This window comes from Mesocricetus auratus, unplaced genomic scaffold (assembly GCF_017639785.1).
Source record: "Mesocricetus auratus isolate SY011 unplaced genomic scaffold, BCM_Maur_2.0 Super-Scaffold_100004, whole genome shotgun sequence".
NCBI classification, from domain to species: Eukaryota; Metazoa; Chordata; class Mammalia; order Rodentia; family Cricetidae; genus Mesocricetus; species Mesocricetus auratus.
This window is the reverse complement of record NW_024429189.1, coordinates 42221449-42247427: the sequence shown is the minus strand read 5'-3', so window position 1 is coordinate 42247427 and position 25979 is coordinate 42221449. Positions and strand designations below refer to the sequence as shown.

General features: G+C 40.9%; 1 protein-coding gene across 4 annotated transcripts in view; it reads left to right on the top strand.

Moving 5' to 3' along the window:
* Positions 1-25979, top strand: part of Chn1 (chimerin 1) — a 144827-nt gene that overhangs the window by 103724 nt on the left and 15124 nt on the right. For all 4 annotated transcript variants that reach the window (XM_040745604.1, XM_040745603.1, XM_013121941.2 and 1 more), the window contains 3 exons: positions 15085-15169; positions 24647-24820; positions 25517-25594. In XM_040745604.1, coding sequence (XP_040601538.1) covers positions 15085-15169; positions 24647-24820; positions 25517-25594 — 337 coding nt within the window. The remainder of the gene's footprint in view (positions 1-15084; positions 15170-24646; positions 24821-25516; positions 25595-25979) is intronic.

Here is a 25979-nt window from a genome sequence, read left to right as displayed (position 1 = left end):
CTGACCTTTTTCTATAAGGAATGCTTGGTACTAGAAATGTGCAATGCTGAAGGCTCATCTTCTGGTGCCTTTGAAAAATTGGGATGACTTGACTGAAATGTTTTTGCTATTCAAGGAAAGAGATGTCTAAATCCCGATGTTATTTAAGGAAGAGCTGCATGGAGCTCATAGAAATCCAACCCCATTTTCTCAGATGCTGTGCTAATGTTCTCTTTAATTTCTGTGTGCACACTGGTCTTAACTGATATTATAAAGGTCTCCTAATCATGAGTTTGGTATTACATATATCTGTGTTGCAATATGTCTAAATACCTTTGTTGGTGATTTCAGGGGGATTAGATCTTATATGTTCAGTTCTGGTCAAAGGCTTTGCTGTAACAGGCATGTGCAGTTGCATCTGGAGTGAGCAGATGGTGTGCATTTCCCATAGTTTGTCTTTTCTCCTCCCTCCATTAATAAATGACCACGATAAAAGAGAATTGCTGCCCTGCAACCGTAAAGGCTGTGAGTGACACCCTCCCTTCACTCTTGGTGTCGGCTTTCACCCTGAATATGTTGTTTTTAGTTACTGCTGTAATATGGTTTATGCAGTGTACCTGAATCCTCTTTTATGAAAATGAAATGTATGTTGGTCTGAGATGTGTCTAGATCTTACCTGTACTTACTGCATGGTAGAAGGCCTTGAAGTTGTGCCCTTTGCATTCTAATTCAGGGGATATGCAAAGTGAAGTCATGCGTAAGGAGACCCAGCTACTCTTAACAGGCAGATGAGCCAGCATTTCTGTATTAAGTTCCTAATACTTCAAAGTTGTCTGAGACTCAAGAATATTCAGTTTAGACAGAATACCATTGATGCTGATGTTAGAATGGGAATATTTGTTTGCAAAAAAATGTTAGAGCTGGAAATTTTTGTCTCAGATCTGTTAATTTATTCAGTTTCTTAAAACATTTATATCAGATGCACCAGGCTCTCTACCAAGTGATTCATCCCAGCTTTATAATCCACCCTGAATTTCAACGCCAGCATTTATTTCACTCATGTAAAAGACAGAAGCACGGTGCCTCAGTGTACTCTGCATTTTCTATAGTGAGGGATAGATTGTAGTCTTCATACCATTTGGGCTTAATCATATGAATCTTATTTTTCAATTGATATTTTTGCTTTAAAATGGAACTGAGACAGTTCAGCAAATCAAAACTTGACAGAAAATGAAAATCATGTGTACATCCAGTCTTAGCCACATTATAAACCAAACTTAGCCTCTTATAAACCAAAAATAAGTAAACAAGCAAGCAAACAAATAAATACTGCAGGCTACTGGGTTTTATTGATTTATAGCCTGGTCTTACTGGACTTTTACCAGGAAAATGGCTCCCAAAATGGCAATTAAGTTTGTAAGCAAGAATCATCTGCATGTTCTAGAAATTCTGGAACTTCTAAAGCGTCTTCAAAGAGGTGCAATCTGGTTTGCTAGCAAAACAGGCCTGTGAGATTGTCGTTTCAGTGCTAAATTGGGTTCTGTAAATGCTTTTTATTATTATTGTTTGGAAGTAATCAGGTCTGTTGAATAATTTGCATGAACAAGTATATACTTTCCCCTCTCCGGTAGATCATGTCTTTTTACATAGTTTTATAAGAAGTAAGTCCTGTACATGCTGTGTGATCGATTGTGACCCTCACCACCCAGATTGCTATAAAGATCCTCCCAACCCCCAACTCAAAACTGAACTAGAACCTTCTGCTTGCCAGGCAAACACTGTGAGGACCACCCCTAGCCTCAGCATACTTGGTTTTGTTTATTTTGGTTTTGGTTTTTTTCTGTTTTGTTTTAAGCACATGAAATGTAGGAGACTCCTTGCTTCTCTGGAGCTAGAAAATGAGGCCCAACTGAGGCTTGCTCCATAACACTCTCCTTACCAAGGAGGGTCTCCTGTGAGACAGGGAAGCATTCTACATAGCTTTTAGAATCACCAACTAATAAGGTCAGAAGTCTCAGAATTTGACTCTTCCTGTTATAAATAACTATTTTTTAAAATGTGCTTGTGGAGTAACAGTATATAAAAAAAAGAAATACAGAAAGAAAAAGAAGGGAATATCCCAGAAAGGGTTCCAGCCCCCAGCAGGAATTCACTCCCACACAGATGCTGGCTTAGAAGGGCACTGCTTCTTGTACACATGTGCAGTCAGGTCTGCTGTGGGAAAACTGGAGTGTTTCCATGATGATTGTCAGTCATGTGACCTGTCGGTGGCTTTCTCTCCGTGGAGTATGTTCAGAGTAACCTCAGCCCCTCACCAAAGGCTCCTTCCAGTGTGTTCTTCTCTCCTGCCTCTTGAGCTGCCTGTTATGTAATGCTGCCCGATGGTGTGCACAGCTGACAGCTCTTAGTTTGGGGTGAATCCAAGAGCACTGGTTACCTTTGGTGAAAGCGGTCACCAAGGCGGAAGCCATTCAGAGCAGCTGGGTCCTGTGACTGGGGCTTTGTGGGAGAAAAATAAAAAAGGAATTCTGCTGTTATGTAACATTTCTCTCCCTTTCCCCTCCCACCTCTCCCTTCTCTCCTCTTTCCCTCCCCTCTGTTGATATTACATTGTAGAAAGGCTACTATATCTTAGGGAGGCTATCATTTTAGAAATCAATATACTATAATCTGTAAAAACTATTGTAAGATGTCAATATAAATTTGAGCATAATTCCAAAAAAAGCTAGAGGAAGGGATTCTGGATGTTTCTACCAAAATGTAAAATAAAATAAATGTTGCAGCAGACATGTTTATTCTGATTTGAACCTTAGACATGTATACATGTATGATGACATCACATATTACCCCATAATTTTCATTATTATTTATAGTTGAAAGATAAATTTGTACATATATATTAGGTGCCATGTAACGTTTTAATATGTATATACCCTTTATTTTAATTAACATAAAATATGTGTATTTTAACTAATCAACTTCTTTTAAGAATCACTCTATTCTGAGCTGGTGTGGCAGCTCTATAGACAAAGGTACTTCCTTGGCTCCTGGCTGAAGGATTTTATCTCTGGGACCTACATAGGAAGGAGAGAACAAACTCCCATGCATACCATAGTACCAGTGCACCCAGAAACACACACTAAATAAAGCAGATTTTTAAAAATTTTAAAGAGCATTACACTGCCCTAATAACATATATAGGAAAAACAAAAAATATCCAAAGCAAAACAGAAGCAATCGGCTGCCCCCACCCTTCAGAGTTGTTGCATCCTACTTTCCAAAGCTCTGGGAAGAATACTGGGACTCAGCCTTTGCCCTCAGGCATTTGCTTGTGATGTGTACCGTTTCTTAATTGGCCTGAATGCTCAGTATCTCTAAAGCTCTCTTCTGTAGTAGAAAACTTAAGTTCCTGGTTCGTGTAAGCACGTGGCAGCCACTACTTTTATTATGACATTATCTCTGACCAAGTATTTTTTCTGGATTTATATCAATTAATTTATTTATACAGAAAAGTAACTGAATCCTGACCTTCCTCCTAGCAGTAGAGATCACAGCATGGTGGAGAGCCATGGATGATCCTGGGGTCTCCCACTCAGCTCCCAGCACAAGTGGGATTTAAATAAGAATATTTGAGTTGTTCATGTACCACAGAGTAGAATGAAATCCTCTTCATGTTTTATTCCCTCCTGGTTGAGTTATGAAATGTTTTGTCTGGTTAGTTGCTTAGTTCAAAAAGTTGTATAACATAAAAATCAAGATTAGACAGAATAGCAGAAACCTGGCTAAACGGACAACTTAAATAGTTGAAGAAAAACATGTTAGCAGTTTTAAAGCTAGGGCATAGCTGAGTGGTAGAGCACTTGCTCAGCATGTGCGAGACCCAAACTCAGTCCTTAGCGCTGCACAGAGAAATCATACTGAATGTGTACTTAATGATATGACTGGTTTGTTCACTAAGGAGGTAAGCAGCTGATTTTAGTTCCATGCACTACTTGCCTTCTGCATGCTGATGGGAGGTGCCAGGTATTAATAGATTTAATGTTGCCACGTGCAGGCATGAATCCCAAAGTGTAAATTGGTGATATAATTCAAATAACACCATAGCAGGAGCCTTACATAATAAGGTTGGTGATTCAGGACCTGGTAGATGAAGAAACAGTAAGCACACGACCAGCAGACAGTGCCCTGCCTCTTGGTAACCAGAAGGGCAGCAGTGGCCACACTCCTGCTGCAAAGGTCTTTCCTCTCCCTCCTAGGACACACAGATCCAGGCCCTGCTCTTCCATTTGATACACATCTGAGAGGAGTTTTGTTTCCTTCACAAGAGTGAGATGTTATGTCAGCGATTGCGCCTTCTCGTCCCCTGTGCTGTCTACGAACCATGTGGCCCCTTCTTCCTACTTTCCTTTCTTCTTCCCTCTTTACCAGCCATATGTGGTAAAGTGCTGGCAGCCGGTACACAGTGACATAGTTCTTTTGAAACCAGTTCTCATGACAGCAGGAAATCTCTATTCAAGATCATTCTGAGGACCTGTATTGTATTAACCAAATTTACAGACTTTTGAAAATGAAAAAAAAAAACTATGATAACATCATCTTTTAATCTCTCTGCCTTTTTTTTTAAATGTGTGACAGAGAATAACTATATAGCTCAGTCTGGCCTTGAACTTACTATGTAGCCCAGGCTGGCCTCAAACTCCAGTTTCTTTTGTCTTGTCTTCATTAGTGTGTTAGCCTGAAGCATCTCATTAAGTTTTGCAGTAATGTGCTGTTCTTTATGGATATAAACACGGAGTATCCCATGTGAGATTTTGAAGGAATAGTTGTTCTGCAAACAAGAGGTTAAAGGAACTGCAATGTATATTTTATATTAAGCACACTCCTCCTCTCCTCGCTTTGAATGTGGGCCAAAGACGACAAAAATAGCCAAGATCAGTACATAATGGGGTTCTCTCTGCCTCTGCAGTTAGACAGGGACAGGACTGATGAGCAGAACTGGGAGGCTGGAAAATCACCTGTAAGGTCCCTGTAAGACCTGGCATAGTGCTTGCCAGATGTTGTGAGACCCCCAAAATATGAGCAGACATGACTCTGCCTCTGCTGTCAGGAAGGCTCGTTGCACTCTTCTGTGCTGGCCTCTCTGCTGGCCCAGCACTGCAGCCCTGTCACCACCCCACCTTGCTAATGGTTTAAATGCTGAGGACCTGGTTCTGGCACCCCTGCAAGTCTCGGTCATTATGATGACCAGAAAGACTGTGCCTGTCATTATTATCCCAGAAAGAAGCATTTCACATGGAGTCCTGGTGGCTTGTGCATAACTGCATTATACTTCATAGCTATTCCATAGGGTAAGAGTTATTCTACCTAACTCGGAAGCAACACATTGTATTTATAGTCTCACAAACCTTTGGTTTTCAAGATTTATTTTTATTTCATGTGTTTCTGTAAGAGCCTCCTTATATGTTCGTGCACTGCATAAGTACAGAGCTCACAGAGGCCAGCAGAGAGTATTAGATCCCCCAGAATTAAAGTTACAGGCATCTAGCAGTTGTGAGCAATCTGCTGTGGGAGCTGGGAACTGAACCTAGGTCCTCTGTAAGAACAGTCAGTTCTTAACCATTGATCCATCTCTCCATTAGTCCTAAGATATTTTGTAATCTGGTTTTATTTTCCCCCAAGTTCCAGTTTTACTTCCCTTGTTGATACTGCCTTTTTGATACAAATTATCTTTAGTGAGGGTATATGACAATGCTTATTTTTATTTTTACACTCATGTTTGCGAGAATATTAGTCTTAAATGATCTCATTAGGACAGACATGTCTTAGGAACATGCTCTTGTTTGTAAAAGTCCCTCCCATGTCAATGTGACCCAGAAAAGATCTACTCCAGTGTACCTATGGTAAGTCAGTGTTAAACAGACTAAAAGGGAAACACATCAGCAATCTTGAAACATGTTGGCCACAGTATTTCTCAGATCTGAAATTAGAGTGCTTCAGCTTTCCTGGCATGTTCTCCATTTCCTCATCCCTCATCCCTCATCCCTCATCCAAGTGTTTGTGAGCAGCTCCTACATGTGCATGACCTGTCAGACATGCAAAGAGTAGAGCAATTGTCACATGGTCTTTGGGAAGCAATACCGATATAATGAGAAGAATAAGGAGGACATGATGTGTTACGGATGAACATGGATGTTAGAACGCTTTACCAACGCCCTCTTTCCCAGACTCAGTGTTGCATATGTGACCCTGAGGTAAAACAGTTGTGGAGCATCACACTCCTGCTTGTAGTAATGCGAGAGCCAGAGACGAGCAAGGGAAGCACAACTACAAGTCTCACAGAGTCCTTTAAAATGGAGACAGGGTTTGGATTTTTGAGGTTGGGATTTTGTTTGTTTTTGTGAGAAGAGCATGCTAAACATTTAAGTGTGCTATTAATGAGGCACCATTGACTAGCTAGCAGAGCATTAATTAGGCACAGTTCACTAACAGCACTGTGAACTAGGCACAAACAGAATAATAGACCAGCAGAAACTTTACCTCTTTTCTGGCCTCCCAAGCCCTGGCAACCAGTCTCTGTTTCTGTGAGTCGAATTATTTGAAATTCCACACATAAATGGTATTGTAGTTTGTCATGGTGGACAGGTGTGTTTCACTTAGCACAATGTCCTTCAGGTTCATCTATATTTACCATATGGAAAATGTTCTCTCTTTCTAAAAGCTGAATCTTCCTGTGCTGGTTGGTTTCTGTCAACTTGACACAAATTTAGACATGTCTAGGGAGAGGGAGTCACATTTGAGGAGTTACCTCCGCCAGACTGATCCATAGACAAGTCTGTGGAGCATTTTGTTGATTAATTATTGACGTGGGAGGGTCCAGCTCTCATTGGGCAGTGTCTCCTGTGCACCTGGCTTTGTTTGTGTGAGAAGGAGGTGGAGCAGCCATGATGAACAAGCAGCACTCCTCCATGATCTCTGCCTCCAGTTTCCTGCCTCACTTGAGTTCCCACCGTGGCTTTCAATGAACTGTGACTCAGGATCCTTTCCCCAAGTTACTTTTGGTTGGTGTTTTTATCACAGCAATAGACTATATGCCCATTTTCTTTACTCATCCATCCATGAATATTTAGGTTTTATTTTTTCCATACCATAGCTGTTTAAAAATATCTTAAATGCTACAGTTAAATCTGCTATTGACAGTAGGTAACGACATATCTTTGAGATCTTGACTTCAGTCTCTTGGGGTATATACCCAAAAATAGGGTTAATCTCTTAGGGAACTGCCGTGCTGTTTGCATTAGCAGCCAGACCATTCCGCATTCCTACCAGCACCATTCAGGGTTGCCAGCTTCTCCATGTTCTCACCAACATTAGTTGTTTTAGTTTTTGGTAACAACCATTCTAACCAGAGTAAGGTGGTACCACATTGTAGTTTTGATTTGCATTTTCCCGGTTATTAATGATGGATATGATCTTTTCATGTACCTGTTAGTCATTTATTCCAGTAAGAAATGCGAGTAATAGAATAGACCAAAAGTAGGGGCATGGGAAGCTTTAATCAGCCAATTTGGTCTAATTGATATTTATAAAAGATTTCATTCAGTAACAGCAGAAACTATGTACCTTTAAAGTGAATATAACATTTAAATGAAAAAGAATCAGCCAAGTGTGGTGGCACCCACACTTTTAATCCCAGCACTCAGGAAACAGAGATAGGGGAATCTCTTGAGTTCAAGACCAACTTGATCCACATAGTAAAACCATGTCTCAATGAATTAATTAAATCTGAGGGCTAGAGAGATGGCTTAGCAGTTACAAATATACTGCTTTTACAGAGGACCCAAATTCTGTTTCCATCAGCTAAGACAGGCAGTTTTAACTGCCTTATTACTCCAGCTCCAGAAGAATTGATGCATCTGGCCTCCGTGGGCACTGGCACTTATTTTCACATACACACATGCATACACATAATTAAAAATAAAGCATTTTTTAAAATTTTTAATATTATAATTACATAATTTCCCACTTCTCTTTCCTCCCTCCAACCACTCCCATGTAAACCACCCCTTCCTCTTTCAAATTTATGGCCTCTTTTTAATTGTTGTTATATTTATGTATATATGTATTGCTACATCTGTATGTCAGGGTGTGTGTGTATGTTTGTGTTATCATAGTTCTTTTGTAGGATTGAAGCCTCCTGAATCCCCCTCCCTGACTCATGGTATATGTCTATTGGTATTGTCCTAATTCAGGTCATGTTTAGGCAGCCATGTTGGTGAGATTTCATGGGTGTAGGTTCTATGACATTTCTAGGAGACATAATCTCACAGCAAACTATCTGTTCTTCTGGCTCTTACTAATCCTGCCTCTTCTGCAATGATCCCTGAGCAGCACCAGTGTTTGTAGATGTGTCGGTTCTGACTGGACGCCACAACTGTTTTTTACTGGTTGGGATTTTATTTTATTTTCTCTTCTTTTTTTTAAATTTATTTATTTATTTTGAATACAACATCCTGCCTTCATGTCTGTCTGCAGACCAGAAGAGGACATTAGATCTCATTGTAGATGGCTGTGAGCCACCATGTGGTTTCTGGGAATTGAACTCAGGACCTCTGGAAGAGCAGTCAGTGCTCTTAACCTCTGAGCCATCTCTCCAGCCCCTTCTTTTCTCTTTTTACTATACTTACAATTGTAACTAAAAGACTGGTTGTTTTTTTTTAAATATTTACCACTGAATTGAACTCTCAAAAGAACTATTTTTTGATATTACGTTGGGTTTTTAATGATTTATATATCTTAATTTTATGTGTATTGATTGTTTGCCTGCATGAATATCTGTGTAGGGATGTTAGATCCCCTGGAGCTGGAGTTACAGACACATGTGAGCTGCCAAGTGGGTGGGAATTGAACCCGGGTCCTCTGAAAGAGCAAACAGTGCTCTTAACTGCTGAGACATCTCTCCAGCCCCATACATTGGGGTTTTTTAATGTTTCATTTATTTTGTGGGTGGGGACATTTGAATGCCGTGGTATGGGCGGACAGTCTCTCCTTCTACCATGTGGGTCCTGGGGTCAGATTCGGGTAGTCAGGCTTGACTGTACCCCTAAGCTGTCTTGCCATCCATAACATCTGACATTCTTCAACTTGAGTATGATCAATCTAAAGGGAACACTATCAGGAGAAAAGGATGACAAGTATAAACTTTAAAAGTCCACATTTTGAAATGAAAACTGATTTGGTTATATTTGTTGTTTTACCTTTTTATTTTTGTTTTGTTTGAAATAGGATTTCCCTGTGTAGTCCTGGCTGTCCTGGAACTCACTTTGTAGACCAGGTTGGCCTCAAAATCATATCTGCATGGACCACCATGCCCTGCTGTTGTTTTACTTTTTATTACATAATTTATACCATGTAGTGTGATGAAAATAATGGGCAAAGAGATAAGGATGGTAACACCTACACCTGTAATCTACACTTATTAGAGAGAACAGAAAGTTAGGAAGCCAAGGCCAACCTAGGCTACAGAGTAAGTTCCAGGTAAGCCTGAACTACATACATAGCAACAACATGTCTCTCAGGATTAGTTGGTAGACAAACAGAATAGCTGGTTGACTAGCTGGAATTCATAAAGAAATTTAAATCTTAATACCCTTTGTTGGTAAGTGTGTGTGCGCGTGTGTGTGTGTGTGTGTGTGTGTTTGGTGTGTGTGGTGTCTGTATGTATATATGTGTGTGTGTATGTGTGTGTGTGTGGTGTCTGTGTATGTATGTGTGTGTGGTGTGTGTGTATGTATATGTGTGTGGTATGTAGTGTGCATATGTGTGCGTGTGTGTGTGTGTGTGTTGCATGAATGTGCATGTGTGTGTAGAGGTGTGTGCATATGTGTGTGGGGGCTAGAAGCCAACCTCAGGTGTCACTCCTCAGATGCTGTCTACCTTGTTTTAGGTTGCTTTTAAGACCTAGTCTCCCTCTTGGCCTGAGACTCCCCGTGTGGCCAGGCTGGCTACCCAGTGAGCCCCAGGAAATTCCACAGCACTGTCACCACCTGCCAGCATACCTGGATTTTTACATGGATCCAGGGACTAAACAGAACAACACAGCAAACACTTTTCCAACTCAGCCAACTCCCTAGTTCAGGGAATGATTCTAATGAATGGAATTAATAATAAACTATTTGTCTCCATATTCAAAATACTGTTTCATATGTCATTTAATAGAACCTGTTTTTTGATGGTTATCTTGTGCAAGCAGAGCTGAGAGCCTGTATTGCCCCAACAGTTGTCCTTCTGGTGCAAGGCTGGACTGCCATAGGCTGGCCATATGGTACCAGCTTTCTCTGTAGCGTATTGCTTATAGTCCAGTACGTTATTTATTTGGATGTGGCAACCATGGGTCTGGGGGCCTTTTATTGTACTACCCTCAAATTTGAAGTTTCCTCATTCTTGAAATAAAAAGTCACCAATCTTCTTTCCTTTGTCACACTTACCAGAATGATGCTCTGTGTGTTCACCATTTGTACAGTTGGGTACACACCTGGCGCAGACCCTGCAAACCCACCCCCAGCCCAGTGTGATTATCTGTTCAACAGCTAGCTGTACAGGTCATTTGCACCTAGGCCCCTCACCAGCTGCCCCATGTCTTCCTGATTCTGTCTGCTGCCGACCACTGACTTGTCCTCCCCCAGGTACTTAACTCTCTTTTACTATTGATTAAAATTGCTTCAGCAAGAGCCCCATACATTTCTCTCTTCCCAGCTGAGGTCACAAAAAGGAAAATTGGAAAAGGTTACCAATCTTTTCCATCAAAATGGCCAGCATAATGACAGCATTGGTGTCTTAACTCAACGCAAATGTTACTCTGTAGATTTTTCTTAAGACTTTGAAGGCAGTTTTGACTAGATTAGACTAACAGGCACAAAGGAATTGATTGATACATGACCCTTCTATTTTAATTACAAACCTACTTTTGTTTGCAAGAGATCTGTACAAATTCATGCATTTACTGCTAATGTTCACAGCTGATATTGTTTGCATCTCTCTCTCTCTCTCTCTCTCTCTCTCTCTTTCTCTCTTTGTTTTGTTTTTTGAGACAGGGTTTCCCTGTATTGCTTTGGAGGTTGCTCTGTAGACCAGGCTGGCCTTGAACTCACAGACATCCGCCTGCCTCTGCCTCCCGAGTGCTGGGATTAAAGGCGTGCGCCACCACCGCCCAGCTGTTTGTATCTCTTTACAGATATATATAGTATATATGTATACACTTTAACAAAAGTAATCAAATTAAGACTAAGATTGTAAATTTCATATCAAGTTGTCTTACTTTTAACAGAAGCAGAAACAAGTATTGTAGTTTCACTAAACTGTAAAAATGAGGAGAGCAGAAGAAATGGCCTTTCCTGCCTGGCTGTCTGCATTTCTGTGTTCCTTCCATTTGAGTGTCATCATCTGTCCCCTTCTTTCGTTGCCCAGTACCATGCTGGAGGACTGAGTCATCAGAGCCACACAAATGAGAAGGCTGCAGCTGAAATGTTGTTGTTGCCTTCGCCAGCAAAAGCTCACTGTCCTAATGTTCTTGTCACTTCCACTGTGGTTTACAAGGCCATTACCTTCATTGCTGTTTCTAAAGGGAGAGTATTTGCCTGAGAGGGATCAGGAGGATGCTGCCATGTGTTCTTTATCTTACAGTGGAATGGGCTTCTTTTTTGCTGTTTCTGCTATTGGTATTCAAAGTGGAGTTGTAAGTCCTGTGAACATGGTGAGAAGCGGGTGGCAGGCATGTTCATCACAGCACACCCCAGAGGGTGACCTCACTGTCCACCAGGTTCCTTGCCTGGGAGATGATGTGACACTGGCTGTTGCCCCCAACACACCTCCCATCTCATACCCTCTGTGCCCTTTTCAGCCTGGCTTTGGCTGGTGCCTTCAATGATACGACTTTATTGGGGTTCATTAATTAGTTCCATCTTACTGTTTAAACAGAGCAATTAACATGAAAGGAGTTGTTCACAGCTTAAAAGTGATTGCATATGCCATGGTAATAACTTCTTTTTTTCCAGAAGCAAAAGAGAAAAGGGCTTTAAAACTATCTGATCATGCTGTTTGTTCATTAAGGAGTGTGTCACTGCCATGCACTCTGTCACTTTGACTTATCAAGATGGACCAACAGCTTTAGAGGTAGCCTAGGAAAAATAGTTCTGTGTCCTCTTACCAGGTGGCTTTCCTAACTAGTGATGTCCCATGCTGCCAGAGGCTGCTCCTTTGAGCTGTCTAACCAAAGAACCTCCAAGGGCATCGTTTCTGGTATTAGTTTCAAGTAGCACTGATTATACAGAAATCTGCCCCTCCCACCTTACCAAGTGTGTGTGTGTGCGTGCGTGCGTACGTGTGTATGCGTGCGTGCGTGCGTGTGTGTGTGTGTGTGTGTGTGTGTGTGTGTGTGTGTGTGTGTGTGTGTGTGTGTGTGTTTATGGTCCGACAGCGAGCAGAGGTTGGATTCTGCTTGGATGAGCCAAAGTAAGATGGCGCTGAAGTCTCTCACTCATCACAAGATCACTTCAATTGGCTCGACTGTGTAAACTCGGAAAAAGGCAGAAGTTTTTGTATGATTAAAGGCTTTCAAGGCAACCTGGAGAGATGGCTCCACTGTTTAGAGAACTCCCTGGGGTTTGATCCCAGCGTCCATGTGGTGGCTATCAGTAGCCCAAAGGAGGATCTGACTCCCCCTTGTGGCCTCCTCAGGCACACAGCTGATACATAACATAAAATGCATGCAGAACACTCATACACACAAAACTTTAAAAGAAAAATCCTTGCTTACATCTACTCCTAACAGAATTTTGCTGTTGGATTTCCTAGTCTACAGCAGTCTTAGTCAGGGTTTCTATTGCTGTGATAAACACCATAATCAAAACAGGAACTTGGAGAGCACAGGGTTTATTTCAGCTTATAATTCCACATTACAGTTCACCGTCAAAGCAAGTCAGCCTGGAGCTGATGCAAAGACCATGGAGGAACATTGCTTACTGACTTGCTCACCGTAACTTGCTCAGCCTGCTTGTGTAACCCAGGACCACTTGCCAGGGCTAGCACTGCTCACAGTGAACTGGGCCCTCCTACATCAAATATTAGCTAAGAAAATGCCCTACAGGCCAATCTTATGGAGGATTTTTTTTCAATTAGTACTCTTGTCTTGTAATTTCAGATGCTTCACCACAAGGAAAGTGGCAGGTATAAAGTATTTCTTGGGATTTCCTCCATATTCCCGTTCAGTTTTACTCACCTGCATCACCCACCTGAGTGATACATACTTATCATGAGACAAGCAACCTGTGGCCGATTTGTATCCCAAAGACTTTCTCCAAAGTAACTTGAGGATGCTAACGTGATTTCATCATCTTCACCTCTTGGTGTGAGTTCATGCCAGTGGTCTACTTTGCAGAGTGAGTGTGGTTCATCCAGTTTTGTTCACTCTAAGGAACACAGACAAGCACAGGGTGTTGCAGAGAATCTGCTGATCTTGCCCTGTTCCAACAGCTCCATGAAATTATTTCAATTTATAGGCTCTGAGCATCATTAGCAGTTCAGAGGCAAGTGTGTATGTATTCATGACCCTTTTCATAAAAAGATATAAAGGAAATTATGGCCTGGTTTTCAAAATGAGCATTAACCCTGGTCCTCAAGCTTGCTTGCTGTAGTCACAAACACACGCCTATTGGAGTGAATGGTGGGCTATCCACTGAGCCTCAGGAGGGAGGGCATTGTACCAGAGTTCTGATCTGCCGTACTTCACTGACGATGTTAGAGACATTTGATCCCATGTTTCAGCGTCTTTGAAGTTAAGCTTTATTTTATAGTCAGTGGTGTTTCATGATTCAATCAGTATAGTTTTTCTGAAAAATATCTTATACATGTGGCATTTTAGGCTTGAATATATATAAATATACATACATATCCCAGAGTCATTACTTTGTTTCTGAGACCCAGTCAGTAGGTTAATGTCACAGTTATGAAAAAATGACATTCTTAGCTGCATGTTATTCTTCGCAGAACTATTCTGACACTTGGTGATTTTTCTCCGTGTTTTCTGTTTCCTGCAGGAGAAAATGACCTTAGTTAAGTCTAACTGGCTGTAAATCACTTGACTTCCTGTAACCTCTCCTTTTTTACTGTTTTCTATTACACTTCCACCAGAATTTGCCCAAAATGGGTAATATTCTCTCTCTCTCTCTCTCTCTCTCTCTCTCTCTCTCTCTCTCTCTCTCTCTCTCTCTCTCTCTGTCTCTTTCTCTCTCTCTCTGTCTCTCTCTGTGTCTGTCTGTCTGTCTCCCCCCCCTCTCATTTCACTATACAGACCTTTCTGACCTCAAACTCAGAGAGAGCCTCCTGCCTCTGCCCCCCAGGGAGAAACATATGCCACCACACCAGGCAAGATTTCCTAGCTTTATTATTTAATGTGTAGGGTTCAGGTTCATGGCTTCTCTGTTCTAGTGATATTTCTCTCCAGAATTAGAACACTTTAGCTTTCCTATGCTTAAAAGTCTGGGAGCCAATGTGATGTCACAGGCCTGAAATGCCAGCCTTCAGTTTCTCATTAACTATAGCTTTTATAGGTACCAAAATGTGTTTGTTAACACAGTAAACATAAAATATTTTGAAAAATTAGCCCTTTTGATGATCTAGTTGCAGCAAATCAATATTACTTTAATGTATATAATCCATTTTGCCAAAGAAACTGGATGATCTGACAAAATCTTTACAGAGTCAAGACATTGCCAGCCCTTCTTCTTAGCCTTCGAGCCATGACACTGAGACGCACGTGTCAGTGTCAAAGAGGTTGCTTGTGCCTGAGGAGACGACTCATTGGAAAATTCCATGGTAGAAATTGTTTCCAAAAGGAAATTGCAGCCTATCGATTTGATGTGTCATGGCTTCTAAAAGAAGAACTGAAGCTCTGAAAAGACGTCACTTGTCAGTTCCACTCAGTCGGTGTTTCTAAATGTAGCTGTGCCGCATCTCCGGCTCCGTGTGGCTTGTATAATGCTGCCTTGATTGATGCACAGCAACCTCCTCATGGATGTCTCCCTTCTCCACCTTGCCCCACTCTTTTTCCAGGTCCATACGTTCCGAGGGCCACACTGGTGTGAATACTGTGCCAACTTCATGTGGGGCCTCATTGCTCAGGGAGTGAAATGTGCAGGTAAGAGCCCTTTCTTCTCTCCTTTGTGCCAGCGGCCACCTCAAGCCCGGGCGTTTGTCTGGCGGCAGAGCAGTAGGGATGTGTGTAAGTCAGTCCCCTGAAAAGGACGAGGCCAGCTTGTTTCAGAAGACAAAAGCACGTCAGTTATATTCACCACCTGCCCTTGATGTTGCAATAACTGTGTCTATAGTGGCTTTTTTAAGCAGTGTGCCCGGACATATGATTGTTGCCTTGGAAACTGAATTTTAAGGCTGACTTGTTAGGCTGAATTGTCCTTACTAAATTGTTTTTAGCAAAGTCAAAGCTGTAAAAAGTCTGCAAATTTATTCTCAAAGATGATCACCAAATCCTGGAAAAGCCCTTAATCATTAATATTTTCTTTTTGCTGCACAAAGATGTTCAATGTGACAAATCCTTTTGTGAAAAGTGATATTGGTATTTTAGGTTCCCCTTTAGAAACTTTTACCATAAAAGAAATAATCAATGCAATAGGCTGGAGAGATGACTCAGAGGTCAGGAGAACTTGTTCTTGCAGAGGACCTGGGTTCAGTTCCCAGAACCACAGGGTGACTCACAGCCATCCGAGTCTCCAGTTCCAGGGTATCTGATGCCCTCTTCTGAACTCTGTGGGCACCAGGTACACATGCCGTGCACAGACATATATGTTAGGAGAACACTCATACACATTAAATAAATAAATGTACATTTAAATTTAAAAAATTTAAATCTGTTTTCCAAAGTTGGGCTCCTAACAGCTCTAAATAAATATAACTTTCTTTGTCCTACCAATGTGTATGCATCCACACATACACACTGCATGAATTTTATATACTTTGAGAAATAAAATAATTGTTCTCATCATGTAAAAATTTATTTTTATAGAGCCACCATTCTCAATACTAATCATTTATTCAGACTACATATTAGCATGGCATTAATTAGTATTTAAATTTTAAATTGTGGTATTTGGTCTAAATATTAAACATATTATATTTGATCATTAAAGTTCTGCAATTTAATTTTTAAAACTAAAATACCTTCTTCCATGTCTTTTAGCATAAAGCTTTTTACTCAAATATATGCTAATGGCTGGAACTGTGGCTCGGTTGGTAAAGTACTTGCTTAACATGCTCAAAGCCTGGTATTAACCTCAAAAACTAGGCATGGTGCCAGACACATGGAATTTAGCACTCTGAAGGTGACAGCAGCAGGAGGATCAGAAGTTCAATTTGTGAGTTCAAGGCCAGCCTGAGATACATAAGACCCTGAATTTTTTTCTGAAGTATATTAAGAGTAAATTATTCCAAAATGATAACTGTTAGACTTACCACTGTAAATACCCTAATTTCTCTTACCTGGTTTTCAAATTGAGTATTTTTATTGTACATTATGTGCAGACATTTTTGTGTGTGTTACTAAGTTGCATTTTCTTTGAGTAGAAAAGCACAGTATGTATTACATATGAACAGTCCAAGTCATTTCTCAGATATGTAACCCTTTGAAAGAGTATGTTAACCCCCAGGTTGGGAGCCACTGATCTGCATTATTGTTCAAAGGCAGATGTCATACTAGGAGTAAGGGTCTCAGTCAGCCTCATTGCCTTTTATGAGACACCCTTGACCAGGTGACACTGAGTTTCCTAGCATTTGACGGTCACTAACATAAGGTTTTCTATGAATTAATGATGTGTACCATTTAACTTCTGAAAGAGTGAAGGCCATGTACATGAGAATCCTGTCAGCCACCAGCAAAAAACACGTCCATGTTTGAAGTGTAGATGGTAATATGCTACAGTCTCAGAATTTTATTTGGAAAGAAATTCCTTGGGATAACTTTTAGTGATAGCATAACATAGGCTAGGAGAAACAAAGTGATTTAACTCTACCTCCCAGGACCAAGTGAATAGCCTCCATCTCTTACCATGAGTAAAGGGCAAAGGCTAAAGAGAAGCCTGGAGGTTTCTCATTCTGTCCTTATAACGTTGCTCATGTGCGCACATGTCAGCCTGTGTTTTCAGTACGAGGGAGGGGCTGGGAATGTGCCTCAGCAGAGTGTTTGCCTCGCGTGACTCACTCCCCAGCACACAGTTTTTGAGAACTGGGTATAGTGTGCAGGGTTGTAATTCCAGTACTCGGGAGGTGGAAGCAAGATCAGGATTTCAGGCTCATTCTCACCTACATGGGAGACTCAAGCAAGCCTAGACATGAGACTCTGCCTCAGAAACAGCAGCAAAGACCCCACAAACCTATCATGATCTTCAGAAAACAAAATAATTTCTTATAAGTTAGCAATGTGCTTTGGCAGATGTAGCCTCCCAGCGCTCAGGATGCAGAGACCTGAGTTCTGGGCCAGCCTGGTCTACATAGTGAGTTCCAGGTCAGCCAGAGCTACACAGAGACACTCTTCTTTAAAACAAAACAAAACAAAAAAAAAAAACAGACTCACATTGGTTCTGTTTTCATAACCAATTTTACATTTGTATTGACAGTGGTGATTTTAGATCTAAAGTCACTCTAGGACTCATCTGCTCATCTGGCCTTGGAGCCCCCTACTTTATCTAAAACAATTCGAAGCATGGAGATTATAGAGACCACAAACTCACTGTGATAGGTGGAATAATAATCCCTTCTGGGGTACACCAGGAACTTTGCAGATATGCCTGAACAGCACTTGAGATAAAGTCAGAAGGATTATGAGATCAAGACCAGTCTGGGTTTTATAGCAAGATCTGACAATAAATAAATCATACTCAGATGCACGTGCACACATATACACACACACACACACATGCATGCACACAAAGGATGCTCATTCAAACTATTAATTTTCTCAATCTTTTTAAAATATAAAATGTAAGTTTCTAGGTTCTGCTATCATTATGTAGTCACTGAAGTTTATCAGATGTCCCTCTTCCAGAATATGTTATTCCCCAAAAGAAATTATTCTACCAGAATTCCTAAATTGTGTTTATTTTAACCTTGCCAGAATATTCTAAGGAAAAGGAAGGATGATGCTTGTTTTAAAGCAGACATTTCAGCCTAGTTTAAACTATGAAGATTTTCATCACTATTATTGTCATTTCTGCCCTCAAACAAGACATAGCAGTTTTTCTCCTAATAACAGAAGTTATTTTACATATACAGATACTGAATTTTTATTGTGAAGAAAGAATAACCTGTTTTTATTAGTGCCTCAATTGGCTACACATAACAGTAGTTATTTTCCTTAAAAATCACTGAGAATTTGAAGAATTCCTTTTAAAAGTTTTATGTAGTCTTTTTTTGGTTGAAAGTAATATTTTTGTAAATATTCCAAGGCATAAGCCATTCCTCTTAATTTGCTTATGAAGAATAATAACTTGTGATGCCTACTAGAATGTGAGATACTTTTAATGGGGGAAGGGATGGGAAGAGAAGATGGCTGGGCAGTTAAGAGCATACACTGCTCTTGCAAAGGACCTGAGCTCCAAGCAGGGCTCCCAACTGCCTGTAACTCCAGTTCCAGGGGCATCCAACACCTCTGGCCTCTGCAAGCACCTGCAGAAAAATGTACACACACACACACACACACACACACACACACACACACACACACATATATATATATATATACACACAATTAAAAATAATTAAAATCTTTCATAGTGGAAAATACCAGAGAGTTACATTTAACAATATAATTTATTGGCTGCAGATGTAGTTCAGTGGTGGGCACTTGCCCGGCATATATGAAGCCCTCGTTCAGTCTTCAGTGCTACAGAAAGAAGAAAAATATGTTTCTTCATATCCTTCCCCATGTATAGCCTCAAAATGGAAACCCAAGCATAAAGCTTGATACACCCATATATCAAAACAAGTATATGGCACCAACAGTTTTACATTTTTTCTTTGAAAGTTTGCAGTCAACCTTAGGGTTTTCGAGACAAAATTTCTCTGTGTAGCCATAGCTGTCCTGGTACTCTCTCTGTGGATCAAGTTGCCTTGAACTCACAGAGATCCACCTGTCTCTGCATCATATGGCTGCAGTCATCTAAACTACATCAAACAATGACTAAGCTCAGATCAATGAAATGTTTACTATATAAATATTCTTTATCCCATTTGAATAATATAAAAGTATGGGATTAATTTCAAAGATCAAATTTCTGGCAAGATTGGATATGAAGGCCTTTGGAAGACAGGGTAAGGCAACTTAAAATACAGCATCAGGAGCTGGAGAAATGGCTCAGTGGTTAAGAGCACTGGCTGCTCTTCCAGAGAACCAATTCCCATGGTCCACCTGGTGGCTTACAACCATCTGTAACTCCAGTTCCAGAGAACCTGGCCCCCACTCTTTTGGTTTCCTTGGCACCAGGCATGCAAATGATGCACAGACATACTTGCAGGCAAAACACAGAAGATACAGCATCCTTTTATATTCTTGAGTTCACAATTCACAATGCAATAAAGCAGCCCCAAACGTGCTCTGGATATCATACACTGAAAATATATCAGTGTACTAGCAGCACACCATACTTCTGTCTGCCATTAAGCCTTTAATCCCAGCGCTCAGGAGGCAGAGGCAGGCAGATCTCTGCGAGTTTGAGGCCAGTCTGCTCTACAGAGTGAGTTGAGGCAGAGCCAGAGCTACACAGAGAGGCTCTGTCTCAAAATTACAAAAAAAAAAAATACTGAAAACAAAACAAGACTTTTCCCATATTTATTTAAGTCATGCATAATTCTATTCCTCTGGAAGATAGTATACTATAAATGAAAGATAAGTCTATAGATATCATTTGCTATATCTCTTGGTTCTGTAGATTAATTTTATGTTATTGAACTACATTTCATCCTCCAGTTCCTCAAGAAATATACAACATTGCCAGGTGATGGTGGTACATGCCTTTAATCCCAGCACTCGGGAGGAAGATGCAGGTGAATCTCTGAGTTTGAGACATGCCTGGTCTACAGGACAGCCAAGGCTACAAAGAGAAACCCTGTCTTGGAAAATTAAAAACAAAAAGAAATGTATAACAAAGATAAGAAATGAGCAATAAAAACTCCGCATTACGTTTCATTCTGTATTTTCTTAAAACACGTATGTTACTTAGACTACTGAATTCAGGCTATCTGACTTTATATACACTGACTTCTCTATATACTTGCACGCTGCACTTCTAGAAAGCGCAGAGAGACCCATATTTTAAATAAATAATTAACATCATTCATTTACATTCTAATGGTAGATTAAGGGGTAACAGAATTATGGTTATGTACATTTTGTGAGTATTCATATTTAAATAAGAAAAAAGAATATAATGTCTAGGTTTTATTACTGCTTTTTCCTGTTTTTTTTGTTGTTGTTGTTTTTTTTGGTTTTTAGGAGATAGGGTTTCTCTGTATTGTTTCGGGGGCTATCGGTCCAGCCCGGCCTCAAACTCACAGAGATCCGCCTGTCTCTGCCTCCCGAGTGCTGGGATTAAAGGAGTGCGCCACCACCGCCCAGCTTATTACTGCTTTTTAAAAGTCCTACAAGATCAATCACAGATAATTGCAAGACTGATACAGGTGAAATAGAACAACATTTTTTTAAACTCAAGGCTATAGACAGGTGTGATCTATATTATTGAACAGAAGACAAAGCAGACAGTTCATCATCAGTGCTGAAGACGTCCTCAGCTTGTGTGGTGTGTTGTGAGCAAGGAGGAGTGTGTAGATGCGTGGAGCACAGGCTGGTCGCTATGTAGTCACAGCGCTGAGTCACAGTCACTGTGCAGTCACAGTCACAGTGCTGCTCTCATAGCTGAGTAGCCTGAACACGCTGGGCCTCATTGTCTTCATCTGTGCAATGATGGCTTATTCCACCTGTGACCTGTGCTACATATGACGTGCAAGGCACAGCACACTGTTACTAAATTATGAAAATTGGCCAAATTTCAGACTTTTAATACACTTTTAAAGAGTTTCCAGAGGCTACAGGCATTTTACTGTATTTCTTCAATAATTATAATAACCTTCCACCACACACAAAAAAATCTAGTTATGACAAGATATTTGCATTAACCATGAGAAAACTTTGAGATCTAGAATAAAGAAAGTTCCTGGAATTGGAGTGATAGCTTAACAATTAAGTGACTTCTTGCTCTTCCAGAGGGACAGGATTTCAGATCCCAGCACCCACATGGGTGGCCCTTGACAGCCCAGATTCCAGATAGAGGGGATCCCAGTGCCTTCTTGTGCATGGAGGCATCTGTACACATGTGGTACACAGAGAGAGAGAGAGAGAGAGAGAGAGAGAGAGAGAGAGAGAGAGAGAGAGAGAGATGGAGAGGGAGAGGGAGAGGGAGAGGGAGAGGGAGAGGGAGAGGGAGGGAGAGAGAGAGGTGGGGGGAGAGGGAGAGAGGGAGGGAGAGAGAGAGGTGGGGGGAGAGGGAGAGAGGGAGGGAGGGAGGGAGGGAGGGAGGGAGGGAGGGAGGGAGGAGGGTGTTTTATAGACTAGGTAAACATTTTAATTTTATCTTCAAAAGTGAGCCAGGCCTGGCATTGTAAGTTTAAAGTAGAACTTGCTGAAATGAAAGGTTTAAATGGACACTATACTCACAACATTCACGGTAGCTAAGGTATAGTTCAGTATCACTTATTCTACTATGAACCAAGAAACTTGAAATGTTGGGACTATCAGACAAGAAAAGCAGCTGTCATAAAATGCTCCAACCGAACATACTTAAAAACATGGGAAATATCAGAAAAGCAATACTGCTGTAAAAAGAACTGAAGAAAATCTTGGCAACTGGACACTTGTAACTGAGAGGATACCTGGGCGATGGGCAAAGGAAGGAATCTGAAGCTGAAACCCAGAAGTTACACAGTTCCAGCATGTGGGAAAACATGTTCAAAGTCAACTGAAAGGGATGGCACTTAATGGTGGGGCTCTGCCTGACCTGTGGGAGGGTGGGAACCAGCACCATTACACGTAGAACAGGGCCCGAGAGACCCGCAGGAAAGGAAGGGAGAGTATTTCCTGCCGAGATCTCAGAGGGTAGAGTAAGAGACTGGTGAAATACCTTAAAGGCAGATTATTTGAAAAATCACCAAATCTGGTGAATTCAGAGGGAAATTGTGCCTTTAATTACTTGAAGGTGCTTTTCTCTAAATGTGGTGTATGAAGAACAGTGTAGATATGAAGTCTACAACTCCAGTTGTAGACACAGAGAGAAAGAGATAGAAAGTCTACAACTCAGACCCATCTTGGGACCTTCAGCTGGTAATGACAATGCCTGCAACACACTATGCAGCATTGCCTTGAAAAGGCTCTAACATCAGTCAGCACACATTACTACCCAGAGCTCTGTACATACAGGAACATCAGTCAAGGCTTGCACAATGCTAAAAAGAAGCAGTGTGATGCCTCACTCCAGGTTACATAGCTCATAGATTCTAGAACAAACATCAAATTTTACAAGTCCTCCAGAACTTGGGAATGGTTGAAGGAAAGAGGTCTTCACTGTGTGTGCAGGAAAGAGGTCTTCACTGTGTGTGTGGCCACTGGTTTCCCTTATGATCAAATTAGAAATCTCTGGTGTTATGTGGAGAAGGGCTTCAGTTTTGGCCGTGCAGTCATTAGGGCCTTGACTAACTATATGGTGCAGTGCTACCTCGTTTCTTCAAGTGGTAGCTCGAGAACTTTGGTCAGGAAGCCTTTCTATCCCAAGCAGTAACAGTATTTGGACATGACTCACAGTGGCGTTGTCCTCTCTGGAATGTTCACTTGGGCCCACGTCTGCAAGAGCCCTGCTTGTTCTAGCCCATCTGCTCAGTAGTTCCTAGAAATGTCACTCTCCCCTTCATGCTGCAGATGACAGCAAAATGAAACTGCCCGAGAGCTGAGGCAGCTGCCCAGGCATTCTAGGGCTCTCAAGGTGATTTCACCAAGGCCTGGCCATGAACTGCTTCTGCTTCGTTTAACTAGTTTTGTAAGTAGTCCTAATAAGAGTATTAACAAACACAAAGGTTTTTTTTAACATAAAGATGACATTTGTTTTAGTTGAATTATTTATTCAATATATTTTATCACTTCAGTCTAATTTAGCAGAACACCTTTGTTCTTCTTCATCCATTATAAAACTTCATTGTTATTGAAAAAAGACTTCAAATATTAACCAGGAAGTTCTTGGGTTCTGGTTCCCAAGATGTTACAACCCTGCAAAACTAGAGGAGTAACTTCAATCTGACATGGGGACTTGAGGTCTCCAGTCACCTGTAGGGTAGAGTTCCAGCTCCACTAAGTCCATTGAATAAATTCCTTAGCTTGTTTTTTTTTTTCAGATATAATAGGAAATGAGAAGAAAAAGTAGCTATTTGATAGATCTTTGTGGTTTTAAAGGAAATAATAAAGACAAGGCACTTGACAATAAATAATATTAAGTCCTCTATAAATGTTAGCTACTGATCATAGTAAAAAGAATGGTAATGACCATTTTAGACTACCCAAGAAATTATATGTACTCTTACCTTTAAAAGGGGGTTGCGAATAGGTATAAGAAGGAACAGGTTTATTTTTACCAGACTTTGAATACTCTTATTTTGGGTGTCCAATTCCACTTTATATCGAGTGATTTGAAGTATAATTACAGCTTACAGTAGATGTCAATTTTCTTGAGCTGTCTGACCAGTCCATCTTGTGCCACTATTTCAGAGAACCTCCCACTAAATAATTTACTAAGAACAAGTGTTAGATACCAGAGTTCTGAGAGAACCTCCCACTAGATAATTTACTAAGAACAAGTGTTAGATCCAGAGTTCTGAGATAGAGAATTCAAGGTGCCAGCACCTGGTAGGGGCTCTTGGCTGTATCCTCAAGGTCAGAGTAGAAAGTCAAGAAAAGGCAGAAGAGAGAACCCTCTCCCACAGGCCTCTTCATAGCAACATTGGTCAGTTGTAAAAAGGGCCCAACACCTCCCAAAAGGCCATGCCTTTCAATATGTCATAAGAATTATGACAAAAACAAACATGCTCAAATCTTAGCATTGGTGATACGATATTCTATTATGTATAATTATTTAACTCTTGCTGGTTTTGGTATGGGGAATATATCTTAATTTTGTTTTTACTTCTTCTGGGGTCATTCAGGAAGTCAAATAAATAAGTTGTTTATTCTTATCAACAAGAATTCTTGTTAGCAATAATCCTGGCCTCTTCACGATTGGTGGCACATGTCATTAGTCTCAGAATTCACGAGGCAGAGGCAGCCAGATATCTGGAGACCAGCCTGGTCTATGTAGAGAGTTCCAGGTCAACCAGGGCTCCATAATGAGACTGTCTCAAAAAGAAAGAAAATTCTGGCCTCCAAGTTCTAATCAAACTTTCCTGAGAGGGGAGAGGATACTGTTGATTTCCTTGGAGGAGCTGCAGTTTACACCAAGTGTCTTCTATTCAAAGAAACACTCCAGAATGCCCAGAGTGGAAATCATCATGGCTTCTACCTTCATTCTTTTCCCAGATTGTGGGTTGAATGTTCACAAGCAGTGTTCTAAGATGGTCCCAAATGACTGTAAGCCAGATCTGAAGCATGTGAAGAAGGTGTACAGCTGTGATCTGACAACGCTCGTCAAAGCGCACATCACCAAGCGGCCGATGGTGGTGGACATGTGCATCAGGGAGATTGAGTCCAGAGGTGAGGTCTTTCCAGTCCAGGCTGCTTGGGCCTTCACTCCCTCCCTTTTGGTGCCTCGTCTGGCACTGATCTTGTCTTCAGTGATGGGAGAGAATGGTGTCAGAAAAGGAGTGCTCTCCAAGTCTGCAGTGCACTAATAAGCCAACAGCTTGATTTCCAGGAACATTTAACCAGTTATGGAAAGTAGTATTTAGGATACATTAATGGATGATGCCTGCAGTCTACAAAGATCTCTGGGCAGAGTTGGAGTCACTTTTCAGGTTTTAAATTCTACTCAGGCCAGGAAGCAAAGGCAGAAATGACCTATTAAAACACAAAGACCAGAAACCTGAGCTGCACCCTAATTATTCGTGCCCACTTGGGAAAACTGCCACAGGTCTGCTGGCACAGGCTCTCTAGGTCTTCTGTTATGTAAAAGACTTTATGATAGAATTGGGTGATGAACGATTTCCCCGAAGACTTAATGTTACCTGATCTAATTAGGCAATATGATGGCCAAATTATAAATATCCAGGTGACAGTAGGTCAGAAGTAAAAACTGAGTGAATCAGATTCATTTTAGGAGAAAAGAGGAAAAAGGCTTCTAATCATGTGTGTTTTATTAGTTTTTCTTGTACATCACTTGTCTAGCATGAAGTATGGAGAGAAATAAAAATGTGAATTAATAGAAAATTAGTTTCCATGATTTATTTTCAGGTCTTAATTCTGAAGGACTGTACCGAGTATCAGGATTTAGTGACCTAATTGAAGATGTCAAGATGGCTTTTGATAGAGGTATGTTTTCAGCATAGACATTGACTTAAGGTGGTCATACCATGCAAAAAAAGTCACAATTTCTTATGCTACTCTTACATTAATTTTCTAAAAGAGTCTGATAGGCATGGTGGCACACACCTGTGAGCCCAGCACTTGAGAGGTAAACATGATTGGTACACAGTGAATTTGAGCCCAGCCTGTCTCAAAAAAACTGAGCCTAACAAACAACAACAAAATTCAACTAACAGCTTCTTGTCTTTGGATCAGCTGCTTTAACGAGTCAAATTTAATGCTTATCTGTATCGTCAGCATTTGAATATCTAAGACTAGTCCAAGTTGATTACAGAGACATGAGCTAAATTTACCAAAACCACAGAAAAGGTGGGAGAGGATGTAACTGTCT